General features: G+C 45.8%; 1 protein-coding gene across 2 annotated transcripts; it reads right to left on the reverse strand.

Moving 5' to 3' along the window:
• Window positions 1-4,007: 4,007 nt before the first annotated feature.
• On the reverse strand, window positions 4,008-15,521 carry irx6a (iroquois homeobox 6a). Of its 2 annotated transcripts, none has more exons than XM_078401630.1 (8): window positions 15,458-15,521; window positions 15,195-15,275; window positions 13,643-13,909; window positions 13,365-13,474; window positions 11,622-11,935; window positions 9,700-10,317; window positions 8,214-8,322; window positions 4,008-5,533 (listed from the first exon to the last, which is right to left on the reverse strand). In XM_078401630.1, exons 1-8 carry the CDS (start codon window positions 15,470-15,472, stop codon window positions 5,524-5,526), a joined length of 1,524 nt encoding a protein of 507 aa, XP_078257756.1. In that variant the 5' UTR covers window positions 15,473-15,521; the 3' UTR covers window positions 4,008-5,523. The 2 variants fall into 2 exon arrangements, with proteins under 2 accessions (XP_078257756.1, XP_078257757.1); XM_078401631.1 differs by having other exon boundaries at window positions 8,209-8,322.
• Between the last annotated feature and the right edge of the window lie 329 nt (window positions 15,522-15,850).

Consider the following 15,850-nt stretch of genomic DNA (forward strand, 5'->3'; position numbering starts at 1 on the left):
CTTCAGACATTTATTTGAAGGTATACTTACCTTTGGCAAGTAAGTTAATTCTAAGCAACAAGCACATTTAAATTCTGACAGATTGCAATTCGGTTTGGGCAGTTCTGATCGGGTTTGAGCGGTACAAACTACTCTTGTATAATAACCATAGATATCTATGTTGGAATCAATAGTTACCTCAGTAAGAATTAAATGGGCATGGGCCAAAGAAGTTTAAACTGTGACGGACTCCATGTTTTAAACATAATTATGCATGTGTTTAGTGTAGTTTAGAGATACAGCACGGAAACAGGCCCTTCGGCCCACCGGGTCCGTGCCGACCAGTGATCCCCGCACACTAACACTATCCTACACACACTAGGGACAATTTTTACATTTGCCCAGCCTGTGTTTGGGCACATTATGCATGTGTTTAGTGTAGTCTAGAGATACAGCACGGAAACAGGCCCTTCGGCCCACCGGGTCCGCGCCGACCAGTGATCCCCGCACACTAACACCATCCTACACACACTGGGGACAATTTACACATACACCAAGCCAATTAACCTCCAAACCTGCACGTCTTTGGAGTGTGGGAGGAAACCAAATATCTCGGAGGTCACACACTCCATACAAACAGCGCCCATGGTCAAGATCGAACCTGGTTCTCCGGCGCTGCAAGCTCTGTAAGGCAGCAACTCTACCGCTGCGTCACTGTGCCGTAAGACTTGACAACAGTCTTGTCTCCTTTTGTCAGGGATCAAGATGGGAGGTCAAAGGCTCAATAGACAATAGACAATAGGTGCAGGAGGAGGCCATTCAGCCCTTCGAGCCAGCACCGCCATTCAATGTGATCATGGCTGATCATTCTCAATCAGTACCCCGTTCCTGCCTTCTCCCCATACCCCCTGACTCCGCTATCCTTAAGAGCTCTATCTAGCTCTCTCTTGAATGCATTCAGAGAATTGGCCTCCACTGCCTTCTGAGGCAGAGAATTCCACAGATTCACAACTCTCTGACTGAAAAAGTTTTTCCTCATCTCAGTTCTAAATGGCCTACCCCTTATTCTTAAACTGTGGCCCCTGGTTCTGGACTCCCCCAACATTGGAAACATGTTTCCTGCCTCTAACGTGTCCAACCCCTTAATAATCTTATACGTTTCGATAAGATCTCTTCTCATCCCTCTAAAGTGAGAGCAAATACTGTTTTCTGTCGCAATGTGAAACCGGAAGCCAGAGGGGAGAGTGTTATAAGGTTAGAAGGATGCACTGCTCCCTAGAGCCTTTTGAAGTAAGCATTTGTAGGCCCTATTTAAAATAATCTCCATTCATACAGATTGCTGTACCACTTGTTATTCGTTGAACATGGACTGAAATTACTCTGTGGCCTAATGACCCTCTAATACCACCACCAGAACTTATTTCCAAACCTGTAGCTATACAGGACCACACATTTTCCAGAAACTGTACCTTGGTATACGTGGCAATAAACTAAACTGAACTGAAGGGGGTCTTCTAAAGACTTGGTAGAGAAAAAAGTGGCTGTCAGTGTCCATCCCTCCCCGAGCCTCCCAGCCAGAACTGGCTCTTGTTGGAGATAGCCTTATGCCTGTTCACTTGAGGGGACGAGTGGATAAAGCTGGCGATGTGACTTGGAGGTTCAACATGGAGGATGAGTGCTCACATTCCTGACGAAAATGGGAGATAGACACAAGAAGCTGGAGTGACCCAATGGGTCAGACAGCATCCCTGGAGAAAAGGAATAGGTGACATTTCAGGCCTTCTTCAGTCTGAGAGTCAGGGGAGAGGTGACTAGAGGGATGGAAAAGGTACAGAACAAAGCAGGTGGCATCGATGGTCAACGAGTGTCCATTGGGGGCTGAGGGGTGGGGGGTGGGTGGAGATGTTTGGTTTTAAGAGGAAGGAGGAGAGGGTGAACAAGTAGTTTAAAACTAAAGGTCTCTGCATTACTGCTGTGACGTCTTTGCCTCTGAATGTTCGGACACACTTTCAGGATGGTAGTTATTTCAAAAAACATGGATTGATTTGAGCAATGGATAACTAGTCCCCTGCACCGATTTGATATTGTGTAGGAAGGAACTGCAGGTGCTGGTTTAAACCGAAGATGGACACAACATGCTGGAGTAACTCAGCGGGTCAGACTGCATCTCTGGAGAGAAGGAACAGGTGACGTTTCGACTCTGAAGGGTCTGAAGAAGGGTTTCGAGCCGAAAACATCACCAATTCCTTTTCTCCAGAGATGCTGTCTGACCCGCTGAGTGACTCCAGCATTCTGTGTCTATCTGCTATTTGATATTATTCCCTAAAACATGGTTTTGATGGGTATTTCTTGAGAATAGTTTAACTCAACTAAACCTTGTTGTTAGTACCGGGGAAGATGAGGGGTTGTGAGTTGTTTGATGTATTTATTCTATTCACGTCCTCCAGTGTCAAAACCCAGCGAGATCTTGCAAGCAGCCTAGAATCAGACTAATACCCTTTATTACATGAACTAATCCTTCCAAATCCGACTTAAAATAATGTTTATCTTTTGGTAGCTTAATTTCCCAGTCTTTGAAATCTGGGGGTCAGTCCGAGAATTGGATATTGTATCATTTCAAAGCATTCTAAAGAAAGGTGGCCTTTTTGCTTTTAAAGAAAAAAACAAACTCTCAATATCGCAAAGTTGGGCCACGTTAGATCAAATCCAACACATATGAAGGGGATGTGTGTATCAAATGAGGAGATCGAGGGGAGCACTCACCAACAAAATCAGGGGGTGTGGGGGGTGGGGGATAAACACATTCTCTGTTGTTATGGATGTAAAGTCGGGATTATATGATTTAAAGCATTTTTTCTTTTGTTGTGTAGCATTGAATATTCACCAGGGTTTAACGTGAGGTAAATTTGAACTTAAATTCACGCGTGTTTTTCTTTTATATGTGAGATGTAAAATTATAAGATCCAGCGTTTTCTGATTTAACCGTGAATGAACTGTGGAATTTCGTGTATAAAACGTAGTGGGAAAATAACAGCGTGCAGGTTTGAAGGTTGGAATCGTGTCCTTTTTAAAGAGGTCCTCTCTTTTAAAAAGAGTCACGGCATTCGTAAGCGGACTTGTGGAGGTGAAAAAGAAATTAGAGTATTCTCCAGCTGGCATTGAGTGCTCTGTGTGGGCTGTTTTAATCACCGTGTTTATTAAGACGTCGGGAAAAGAGGATAGTTTTTGTGTAATGAGATTCCCACAGTCACACATACTCGCTGGTCCTTATTGCAAGCACGCTGCGGTCGTGTTTGGACTTTGTGACGCTGCGTCTTAAGAGTCTTATTAAACTAATCCCTCACCTCTCCGCTCCATTCACGGCGAGCGGGTATAATGAAGAGACTAGTATAATTACAAATTGGGAAAAAAAAATGACAAAGCAAAGATAAGAATGCTCCTTTTCTGATATGTGTGTGGGGTTTTTTTTCAATTCCGTAAAATAAAACATCAACGAGGAATGTTCGTTCACTTGTAGACCCGCGATCACTTCACCACTCGGACCTGCAACTTGGCAACACTTTGCAGGAGATGCAACCAAGACTGCAGTAAAAGACAGCGCACTAGTGTCATGCAACACCTTACATTATTTATCGGGAATGTCCTCTTGTGGTTTCGACACAAGAATCGGAAATTGGAAAGTGAGTGGGTCAGATTTTTGTTTCCAAAGGTAATTCGCTTTATTCCCGCGAACACCCCTTTTTTGGGGGCAATAAATGGACATTGGAAACGAGGGAGTAGGGTTTGGAACATCGACTTGCTGGAACTTCGTCTATGTCGCCGTGTAATTAAAAGTGACGGCGGCGTGGCTAAAGTTTCGGAGTTGTGATACCGTGTTTTGGATTGAAACGCACCGGTACCAGCGTAGGCTTGGGTGATCACGATTGTTGCCACAGATATATTTATATAAAGATCAATACGCAATATTTCCAGCAGAAACAAGGAACTATAGATGCCAGTTTACACAAAAGGACACAAAGTGCCCTCTACATTGCATTTTGTGGGCATATTATGTAAACACACACACATACATGTCAAGAAAACCGTGAATGAAACGTTTGTTGTGCATTGGTACATGCATCCATTACAATCGCATAACAAATTAAAGTATATTAAACTATTTGGGGGAATGTTCCTTGTGTCGACATTGGAATAAATGCACGAGTAGACAACTCTCTAGGTTGGCATCGTGAAACCAAACGGAATATTCGGATTCCTGATACCCGCCCCGCCTCCTCCATCCCGAGCAAGAGTGGACGGGCAAGCTACCCTTCGCTCGTATGTAAAGTGCTCGCTGACAGTCCATTGACTGAGCGTTGACCCGCCTAGAATTACACGCCTCGCGTTGCCCCAATTAGTACAATTCCACATCACAGCACAATCCACTCAAAACTGCTGGAAATTGCTATTTCTAACGTGGAAATGATGTAGAAACATAAAAAAAATAGGTGCAGGGGTAGGCCACTCGGCCCTTCGAGCCAGCACCACCATTCCTTCTTCTTGCGTTTGAGGCAGCAGAAGTTATGAAGCTCTTTCTGCTTCTCCTGTCTCTGTTTGTTGTCGTTCGCCTGAATGATCAAGGCTGATCATCTAAAATCAGTACCCCGTTCCTGCTTTTTCCCCCAATATCCCTTGATTCATTTAGCCCGAAGAGCTCTAAGCTTTCTCTCTTGAATACATCCAGTGAATTGGCCTCCTCCACTGCCTTCTGTGGCGGAGAATTCCACACACTAATCGTTCAGATTATTTTCATTTGGTGCTGGGACTTTGTTTTTTACATGATTGTTGGTCGATGTAAGAATGAACTAAAACAGTAGTCACATACCCCCTGAGGTAAAAATATAAGATATTTCAAGGTCGTTATTTTTTTTAAGACTGTTTTAATTTTAAACTCTGAAAACGCCTTTTACAGGAACAAAATATTTATTTCACGCTTCAGCGATTCATTCGATTAATCTAATTGCATAAAACATACCCTTCGTTGTAAGTAGGTCACCGGGAGTCGGCAGTTTCCAACCGTTATTAAACGTTTTTAAGTGTATTTTGATCACATCGCGCGGGTCAAAGTGAAACAAAGTGGACGGGGTGTGCAAAGAAATTAAATATCTCTGTGTTGAACGTAAACGTTGGACAAATGAGGTTAGAAGCGGAATGCGCATTTATCTGTTTTCAAAGAGCAGACAGTGCGTGACAAGATGTCGAGTGGTTTCATAAAAGGTTTAAACATCACAACAGTTCCATGGGATCCCCTGATTCTTAAATCTGTTTTGTTTTTTTGTTTCCTCAACCATATTGAATAGGTTGGCGCTCGGACAAACAAACAAACAGGTGGAAGCGACGTGTCGGGTGTCGGTAAACAGGATCGTTGGCCGTGCGTTGAATCCAAGCGCGTCCGTTTCAAAGTCTATGCGGTCGGCGCGGACTCATCCTGTTTCATTTCCAGTGTACTCCTCCTGTCCGACCACCAGTGCACACAGTGAAGGGGTGGTCTCCGGTTACATTGCACTAACCGAACCTGTTGTGTTTTCAAAAGAGGGAGAAAAACAAATGACAACATTAAACGATCGCCAACAAGGCACAGAATCATTTGTCGACATTATTTTGGAATGCACCTGATTACACTCTGGCAAAAACATCAAATAGCTACATCACTCCGGCCTTCCCATTCTGTATGTATGTATGTATGTATGTATGTATGTATGTATGTATGTATGTATGTATGTATGTATGTATGTATGTATGTATGTATGTATGTATGTATGTATGTATGTATGTATGTATGTATGTATGTGTATGTATGTATGTATGTATGTATGTATGTATGTATGTATGTATGTATGTATGTATGTATGTATGTATGTATGTAGAAGATATCACAAAATGCTGCAATAACTCAGCAGGTCAGAGAGTTACTCCAGCATTTTGTGATACCTTCGATTTGTACCAGCATCTGCAGTTATTTTCCTACACTACATGTATGTATGTATGTATGTATGTATGTATGTATGTATGTATGTATGTATGTATGTATGTATGTATGTATGTATGTATGTATGTATGTATGTATGTATGTATGTATGTATGTATGTATGTATGTATTTATTCACAAAATGCTGGAGTAACTCAGCAGGTCAGGCAGCATCACGGGAGAGAAGGAATGGGCGACGTTTCGGGTCGAGACCCTTCTTCAGACTGTATGTATGTATTAACGTATGTATGTATGTATTTGTTTGTGTATTTGTGTGTATATATATATATATATATATATATATATATAAATATATATATATATATATATATAATATATATATGTGTGTAAACATAGTACTCTGTAAACAATATAATAAACGAAAATAAGCTCAATGTGTGTGTATAGGCATTTGTGTGCGTGTGTATATAAATATACTATATACATACACAAAAAGGTCAGTATATATATGTATACTTTAGTTTAGTTTTGTATATATGTAGATATGTTTCCTTGATTAGTACAGGTGCCAGACGTTATGGGGAGAAGGCAGGAAAATGGGGCTAGGAGGAAGAGATAGATCGGCCATGATTGAATGGCGGAGTAGATCTGATGTGCCAAATGGCCTAATTCCACTCCTGTTACTTATGACCTCATGAGAACTCACTAGGACCGAAGGCCCAGTGATTGGTTCACAAAAGGACACAAAGTGCTGGATTAACTCAGCAGGTCAGGCAGCACCTTTGGAGAACATGGATAGGCCATGTTTCGGGCCGAGACACTGTACGCCAGTGAGATACATTGGGGCTTCGCTTTGATGGCTCGTTTGGGATTTTATTTTTAAGAGGATATTATTGTGTACTTTTCAGGGAGAAATGTTTCAATTTTCAGAGATGGAAAGTCCAAATGATAGACACAAAGTGCTGGAGTAACTCAGCGGGTCAGGCAGCATCTCTGGAGAAAAAGGATGGTTGACATTTTAGGTGGAGACCCAATCTGAAGAAGGGTCCTGATCCGAAACGTCACCCATCCTTGTTCTGAGTTTGGTTTAGTTTATTATCACGTGTGCAGAGTTACAATGAAAAGCCTTTGTTGCATGCTAACCAATCAGCGGAAAGACGATGCATGATTGCAATCGAGACATCCACAGGGTACAGATAAATAGGTCATTTGAAGATGTCTGCACTGTGTCAGGGGTTATGGGGAGAAGGCTAGGAGAATTGGGTTAGGAGAGAGAAATAGATCAGCCATGATTGAATGGCGGAGCAGACCTGAGGGTCCGAATGGCCTAATTCTGCTCCTATCACCGATGACCTTATGACCTGTGCTGTGACTCACACATCTTTCTGAGGCCAGTTCATTGGCTATATTTAAGAGGGAGTTAGATGTGGCCCTTGTGGCTAAAGGGATCAGGGGGTATGGAGAGAAGGCAGGTACAGGTTACTGAGTTGGATGATCAGCCATGATCATATTAAATGGCGGTGCAGGCTCGAGGGGCCGAATGGCCTACTCCTGCACCTATTTTCTATGTTTCTATGTTCCTCTCCAGAGATGCTGCCAGACCCGCTGAGTTACTCCAGCACTTTGTGTCCACCTTTGGTATAAACCAGCATCTGCAGTTCATTATATGGACGCAACGTGTTGGAGCCACTAAGCGGGTCAGGCAGCATCTCCGGAGAAAGGGAATGGGTGACGTTTCTGGATCGGGACCCGTCTTCGGTTCATGTTTCCACCAAGTCCATCCTGGACAATACAGCTCACCCCCTCCATCACACGCTGGTCAACCTGAGGAGCGCCTTCAGCAACAGACTGGTCCCACCAAGATGCAGCACACAACGCCACAGGAGATCCTTCTTCCCTGTGGCTATCAAACTGTACAACTCCACCCCCTTCTGTCGTGGGGTAGACTGAGACTGAGACTGAGACTGACCCCGCCCCCCCAAATAGACAATAGGTGCAGGAGGAGGCCATTCGGCCCTTCGAGCCAGCACCGCCATTCAATGTGATCATGGCTGATCAATCTTTGCACATCCCACTCGTCCCTTTAATTTCATGTTTCCTTTTAATGTTGTGTTTTTAATGACTGTTGGCGGACCAATTTCCCTCCTGAGATAAATAAAGTTCTATCGTATCGTATGGTATGGTATCTTATGGTAACTCCAACCGTTGTTTCCCATTGATGGGTGAATGGGTTGGGGGAAGGTTGGTAACAGTTGCCTTACCTCACCTCTTCAGCGTCGGTCTGAAGGCCCCTCTTACTCTGTCCTCTTGGCGCATGAGACACGTTTCCCTGATTTCCGCAGCGCCCAGGTCAGATTTCACGTTCCTCAGAAATCCTGAGAACAAAACGCCGCACGTTTTTTTTTAAACAAACGTTCAAACGAGTGAAGGAAGCAACAACCGAATTGGTTTAGCGGTTACCACGTCTGGACTAACGCACCTCCAAATAAAACAAAATGCCGCCCATGAAATCCATCTGAGATTTTTGTTTAAGTAGAAACAAACGTTGGAGAAAAAAAAGGTGGTTAGGTAATGTCATCTTAAAGCGTTGGTGCAGGAAGGAACTGCAGATGTTAGTTTACATCGAAGATAGACGCAAAATGCTGGAGTAACTCAGCGGGTCAGGGCGGCATCTCTGGAGAGAAGGAATGGGTGACGTTTCGGGTCGATACCCTTCTTCAGACTGAGTCTCTCTCCCCTGAATCTCAGTCTGCAGAAGGGTGAATCTGTGGAATTCTCTGCCACAGAGGGTAGTTGAGGCCAGTTCGTTGGCTATATTTAAGAGGGAGTTAGATGCGGCCCTTGTGGCTAAAGGGATCAGGGGGTATGGAGAGAAGGCAGGTACGGGATACTGAGTTGGATGATCAGCCATGATCATATTGAATGGCGGTGCAGGCTCGAAGGGCACCTATTTTCTATGTTTCGATGTTTCTATGTCTCGGCCCGAAACGTCACCCATTCTTTTTCTCCACAGATGCTGCCTGACCCGCTGAGTTACTGCACCAATTTGTTACTGTCTGTCTTCGGCCTTAAATTCTTCATCCCTAATTCTCTCCTCACTGTCTCTGCCTCGCCTAAAATAATAAGATTGGGGGGCGGGTGGGGGGAGACACAAAGTGCTGGAGTAACTTAGTAACTTCGTGTCGTTTGCTAAACCAGCATCTACATTTCTTTGTTATTATAATGAGATTGGAAATTGCTGAAAGTATTCGGCAGGTTTGTCTGCATCTGTTGATATTTCCGAAACTCGAGCTTTGGTCAAAACTTCTTATCTCCCAGAACGTTATAATTTTTTATTCCATTCTGGGACAGAAGTTATACAAGAGCATTAACTCTTTGCTTTTGATGTTGAGCTCTTAATTGATACATCTCTGCCATCAAGTGAGACTGATGACTGATGAGTTGCAGTAATTAGGAGATGCCTTCAAAACACACACACACTCACACGCACATTCACGCGCGCACACACACACACACGCACATGCACACACACACACACATACACACACATACATGCGCACACGCACACACACACATACACATTCACGCACACACACATTCACGCACACACACACACACGGTGCCTTGAATTTAAACAGGGAGGGAGAGGTGGCGATTTTGATTGTTATGCCATCTTTCAATTGCATTTCCAGCCATTGGAGAGATTGTGAGAGGCAGCACTCGCGGCTGGTGAGAAGTCAAGGAGCCAATACCTGAAGTCCCTGATGTGTATTGGCAGTTGTCTAGCGCAGGGTATGAAGCGCAGTGCAACTGGCCGGACGCGACCAGCGATTGCAAGTTGAATGCTGAAGTTCTGAGAATGCGGGCCGCTTGCGAAGAGTCTCCGAGCGAGATGATATCCTCGGCTTGGTTGCCCGCTCGCTGGGGCGGCTTCACCTCGGCACAGTACCTCGCTGTCCTGCTCTGCCCGTTCTGGCAGCTCACCAGAGTATTGGAGGCAGCGGTGTGAGCCAGGGACCAAATCCTAGGCTTCTCCGCTGTCCCGAACCGCTGCGGGATGTTGTTGGTCGCCTGAGAAACAGACGACTTGTTTGCTATCGTTTCTAGAAAGTCGGACTCGAGGCTAGAACAGTTTTTCGACCAGGGAGCGTGCTGCTTGTTTGGAACAGAGGCATTGCAGTCCATATCCTCCGAGTGGATTAAACCCCTTCTCGGCCTGGATTCCAGAGATGCCGCCTGACCCGCTGAGTTGCTCCAGCTTTTTGTTTCCATCTTCGCTGTCTTTTCGTGGTCGGCTTCTAGTTTCACAGATTCGTCGTCTTCCAGATCGCTCAGTTTCAACTCTTTGCCTTCTCTGTATTCTTTCTCGTCTGCGAGCACATGAAAATATATATATTTAAAAAAATAACGTTTCTCCTTGTAATGTTAAGTCACTCTGTTTACATTTACAACACAACAAAACAAAAAATGCCAGGGTAACAGAGAGGGCAGCGGAGGCCAATTCACTGGATGAATTTAAAAGAGAGTTAGATAGAGCTCTAGGGGCTAGTGGTATCAAGGGATATGGGGAGAAGGCAGGCTCAGGTTACTGATTGTGGATGATCAGCCATGATCACAATGAATGGCGGTGCTGGCTCGAAGGGCCAAATGGCCTCCTCCTGCACCTATTTTCTATGAAATGAAACTAGCGCGATCAGGCAGTGTCTGTGGAGAGAACGGGCAGGATATGAAGGATGCCTTCTGATCCGAAAAGTCCATTTCCCTCCACAGATGCTGCCTGACTCGCTGAATTCCTCCAGCACTTTGTGTTTTGTTCAATATCACAGCGCCTGCAGTTTCTTGTGCCTCGCTCTTTGTTTTCCATGAACTACTGCCTTCAAACACGATTGTAGGAATATAAGAAAATAACTGCAGATGCTGGTACAAATCGAAGGTATTTATTCACAAAATGCTGGAGTAACTCAGCAGGTCAGGCAGCATCTCAGGAGAGAATGAATGGGCGACGTTTCGGGTCGAGACACTTCTTCAGACTGAAGAAGGGTCTCGACCCGAAACGTCGCCCATTGTAGGAATTGTAGGAATAAACTTTTTTCTATGGTATTTCACGAAATCTCTATGAGGTTATTGACGTTTTTCATATTTTGGCCAAGATTCTGAAACTCTTCTGACCTTTGGATTTTGATTTGGCAGTTTCCCCCCTCAATTGTGTATAAAATCATGATAGGAATAGATCGGGTAGATGGTGCATATAGTCTCTTACCCAGAATAGGTAAATCGAGGACCAGATGACATAGGTTTAAGGTGAAGGGGAAAAGATTTAATAGGAATCTGAGGGGTAACTTTTACACACAAAGGGCGGTGGGTGTATGAAACAAGCTGCCAGAGGAGGTGGTTGAGGCAGGGACTATCCCAACACTTAAGAAACGGACAGGTACATGACCTGGTTTGGAGGGACATGGACCAAACTCAGGCAGGTGGGACTAGTGTGGCTGGGATATGTTGACCGGCGTTGGGCCTGTTTCCACACTCTATGGCTCTATTGTTTAGCAAAGTAATTATCTGGTAATTATCCTGCTAAATAATCGAACCGCAGTTCAATTATTGCGTGTTTTATTGGTTTCAGGTAACGCCAGCGAGTGCGCAACATTGTTGGTCGGTATGGATGAAATCGCACCGTTATCTGTGCTGACTTCTCCACGCTCCTCCTCCCTGTCCCTGCCCTCTCCGTCCTCTCTCTTCTCGTCCCCTCCCTTGTTTCGAGGTGACCAGGTCATCTTGTTCTCCTTCTTCAGCCTCCGCCGGGCGTTGGCGAACCAGGTGGACACTTGGGTCAGGGTCATTTTGGTGATGATGGCCAACATGATCTTCTCGCCTTTGGTGGGGTACGGGTTCTTCCTGTGCTCGTACAACCAAGTCTTCAGAGTGCTGGTGGTTTCTCTCGTGGCATTCTTGCGTCGAGAACTACCGCTGAAATCCACGGCGCCGCATCTGAAAGAAAATTAGACCGATCGGTTGGCATTGGAGAGAGAGAGAGAGAGAGAGAGAGAGAGAGAGAGAGAGAGAGAGAGAGAGAGAGAGAGAGAGAGAGAGAGAGAGAGAGAGAGAGAGAGAGAGAGAGATAGAGTGAGAGTGCACAAGAAGTTATCAAAACCCAATAAACGTGACTCCATCCACGATGGATCCACAAACCAAACTTGGAGATAGACACAGAGAACTCGAGGAACTCAGCGGGCCAGGCAGCATCTCTGGAGAAAATGAATAGGTGATGTTTCGGGTCGAGACCCTTCTTCAGACTGAGAGTCTGAAAGGGAGACGAGAGATATAGACGGTGATGCAGAGAGGTATGGAAGAAATGAGTGAAAGATATGCAAAAAAAGTAACGACGATAAAGGAAACGGTCCATTGTTAGCTCTCTCAGTCTGAACAAGGGTCTCAACCCGAAACTTCACCCATTCCTTCTCTCCAGAGATGCTGCCTGACCCGCTGAATTACTCCAGCTTTTTATGCCTATCTTCGCTTCAAAAAAACAACATTTGCAGTTCCTACCGACAAGCCAATCTCCTCGTGTTGGACTGAGCGTGTTTGACGTTGGTTGTTTGGACCGGATGTCTCACGTCGTAGATGGACACAATAGACAATAGGTGCAGGAGTAGGCCATTCGGCCCTTCGAGCCAGCACCGCCATTCAATGTGATCATGGCTGATCATTCTCAATCAGTACCCCGTTCCTGCCTTCTCCCCATACCCCCTGACTCCGCTATCCTTAAGAGCTCTATCTAGCTCTCTCTTGAATGCATTCAGAGAATTGGCCTCCACTGCCTTCTGAGGCAGAGAATTCCACAGATTCACAACTCTCTGACTGAAAAAGTTTTTCCTCATCTCAGTTCTAAATGGCCTACCCCTTATTCTTAAACTGTGGCCCCTTGTTCTGGACTCCATCAACATTGGGAACATGTTTCCTGCCTCTAATGTGTCCAACCCCTTAATAATCTTATACGTTTCGACAAGATCCCCTCTCATCCTTCTAAATTCCAGTGTATTCAAGCCTAGTTGCTCCAGTCTTTCAACATATGACAGTCCCGCCATTCCGGGAATTAACCTAGTAAACCTACACTGCACGCCCTCAATAGCAATGCTGGAGTAACTCAGCGGGTCGGGCAGCATCTCTGGAGAGAAGGAATGGGGTTATGTGTTGGCTCGAGACCCTTCTTCAGATCTTTTGTTTGTTCACCCATTCCTTCTCTCTAGAGGCGCTGCCTGTCCCGCTGAGTTACCCCAGCATTTTGTGTTTGTTTGTGTGTGTGTGTGTGTGTGTGTGTGTGTGTGTGTGTGTGTGTGTGTGTGTGTGTGTGTGTGTGTGTGTGTGTGTGTGTCAATCTTCGGCGTAAAACCTGCATCTGCAGTTCCTAGCTGCTCACCTGTCGTACTGGTAGTGGTTCAAGGAGTGGTCGTAGGGATAGTAAGCGGCCGCCGGAGCCATGCCCGAATGGATGCTACCCGTGTTGTCTTTAATGTCGTACTGGGAATTCTACAAGGGGTAGAGGAGAAACAGTCAAAAAGTTTTCATTTTGGTTTTGCAAACAAATCCTCAAACGTGGGTGGGCGAGGAGGGGGGAGGGGGTGGGGGGGGGGGGGGGTCAGTACATCAAACGCCAGAAAGGAATTGGTGGTGGTCGGAAACACGACCGCTACTCACCAGAGAGGAGTAGAGAGCTGCAGGGTCGGCGCTGTAGGTAAGGTAGTTCCCATAGCCTTGGTTGGCCGCCGTTACATATGGAGCAGCGCCGTACATCCCTAGAGCCGCGGCGGCCGCGCTAATCTCGCTCCTTGCGTTGGCCAGCAGTCGGTTATCATAGTTCGGGCAGCAGATCGTGGGCTGTGCCGCCGCGCCGGCGTTGCCTTCGGACACGGGTCTTGAGGCGGGTTCACAACACGCCGCGCCGGGGCTGGCCGACACGAAGAACTGGACGGGGAAAGATGGGAAGGAGTAACCGACATTTCGCTCGCAAACGCGGGTCAACGGATCAGCAATCTTCGCAACGTGGGGGTGGTGGGGGGGGGGGGGGGTGTGGGGGTGGTGGGGTGGTGTGGGTAGTGGGGGTGGTGTGGGTAGTGGGGGTGGTGGGGTGGTAGTGGGGGGTGGGTGGTGGGGTGGGGTGATGGTGGGGGGTGGGTGGTAGTGGGGGTGTGGGGGTGGTGGGGTGGGGTGGTGGTGGTGGGGGGTGGGTGGTAGTGGGGGTGGTGGGGGACTGTGTGGAGAATGGACAGACGCACACGCAGCAACCGAAACGCTCTTGTCGCCAACTGCGTTCAAAATCAGACGACAAAACCAACGCAAAGTGGGAGGCAGAGAGAGTAAGGATAGCAAACAGGAACAGAGAGAGTGCGCGGCGGAGAGGTGACAATATAATGTGTGAATTATTAAAGGACTTAAACACATGCAGGACGCCTTGCGATTTCTACTTAGGCGGGAGAGAGAAAAAGTATTTAAAGGCACACGCTCGTTTGTGGTGTGTATGTGTGTGTGTGTGTGTGTGGGGGGGGGGGGGGGGGGTGGGGGGGGGGAGACGCAGGGACATTTGAAATAGGTGTATAGTGCTGGAAATTATGCAGTTAGAAACATTGGATGTGCAGCGAAATAATGGCGCCATGCGTGAAACTACAAGCAAAGAATATAAACACATTGGCAAGAAATGTTCGGAGCACTGCCAACCAACTAACTGAGGGATATTTTACGATGAATACTGACTAATAATGAAATTATGAATTGATAAGCAATGGCCGTGATGGGGAAAGTGGCGCCGTGCACAAAACTACGAGCTAATAATGTAAACATATCATCACGAAAGGTGGCGTGGACTTGTAACTAACAGAGGGGACATTTGTGATCAATACTACAGCAAAACATCAACACGGACAGAGGGATGGTTAAACATGTCACTTGAAACGGAGAGAGAGAGAGAGAGAGAGAGAGAGAGAGAGAGAGAGAGGAAGTGATTTCAGGTGAATCGAAAGTGCAAAAAAGTATGTTGCGCGCACCGAGGCAAATGGTTTATTCAAAGCAAGCGCAAAATAAATAATGCAGTGCATCAACAAAACCCCGACTATATAAAAGGGAGGCATGTTGTAAGGCGTTATAAATTGAAAGTGAAACGGGCTACAAAAACAAAAAATGCCAATGCGTAAAAATGCAAGCAGGAACACGTCGCGTCTGGGTCAAATGACTACTGATTAGTGCTGGTCCTTACCTGCGAGGTGGTATTGTATGGATATCCAAACTGGGAGAACGACATCGCTGTTCCTTTCGTTACCATGGGCAATATTTCTCTCTGATTGATTACAAGCAAAGGTACTTCAAAACGCGCCGGCTGGAGACAACTGCACACATGGTCGTTAGTTTAATAATAAATGACCCCCGGTTGGAAAATCGCGAAATCTCTCTCTCCCCCCCTTCCCCTCCCCACCCCACTCTTCCAAAATATAAAAACGCCGTAAGACGCGGCATTCAAACCATAGCGGCGCTCATCGCAAGGCAAAATTATCGATTGTATTTAGCCGGAGTGGGTTAAAAGACATAACGGGTGGACTGGCAGATGTACAGTCCGTCACTTGCATTGTTTTGCCTCTTCTATAATTCTCTCGCGTTCGCCCAAGGAAGGCTATCGACGTGACGTCACATTAATCCCCAATAGGCATGACAAAAAAGGATATAATAATGCCTTTGCCAATCACATTTAACATCTAATAGATTCAACACTTGTGTGTTTGTGTGTGTGGGGTTTTTCAGAAGAAGGAAAAAAAAACCAAACATGTTTTCGGGTTGTACGCCGACGGGCTGCTGAAACAGTTGGAGGATTCTCCTGTCACTTTGCAACATAATGCACAATATAACGCATAATACACG

The sequence above is a fragment of the Rhinoraja longicauda genome, chromosome 6 (assembly GCF_053455715.1).
Source record: "Rhinoraja longicauda isolate Sanriku21f chromosome 6, sRhiLon1.1, whole genome shotgun sequence".
Classification (NCBI taxonomy): Eukaryota; Metazoa; Chordata; class Chondrichthyes; order Rajiformes; family Arhynchobatidae; genus Rhinoraja; species Rhinoraja longicauda.

Excerpts from the sequence above, each read along its gene's own strand:
- irx6a (XM_078401630.1), bottom strand. Across the intron at positions 13,475-13,642 it reads CAGCTCTCTACTCCTCTCTG|AATTCCCAGTACGACATTAA; the intron begins GTGAGTAGCGGT and ends TACCCCTTGTAG. Across the intron at positions 10,318-11,621 it reads AGAAGTCAGCACAGATAACG|ACGAGAAAGAATACAGAGAA; the intron begins GTGCGATTTCAT and ends ATGTGCTCGCAG.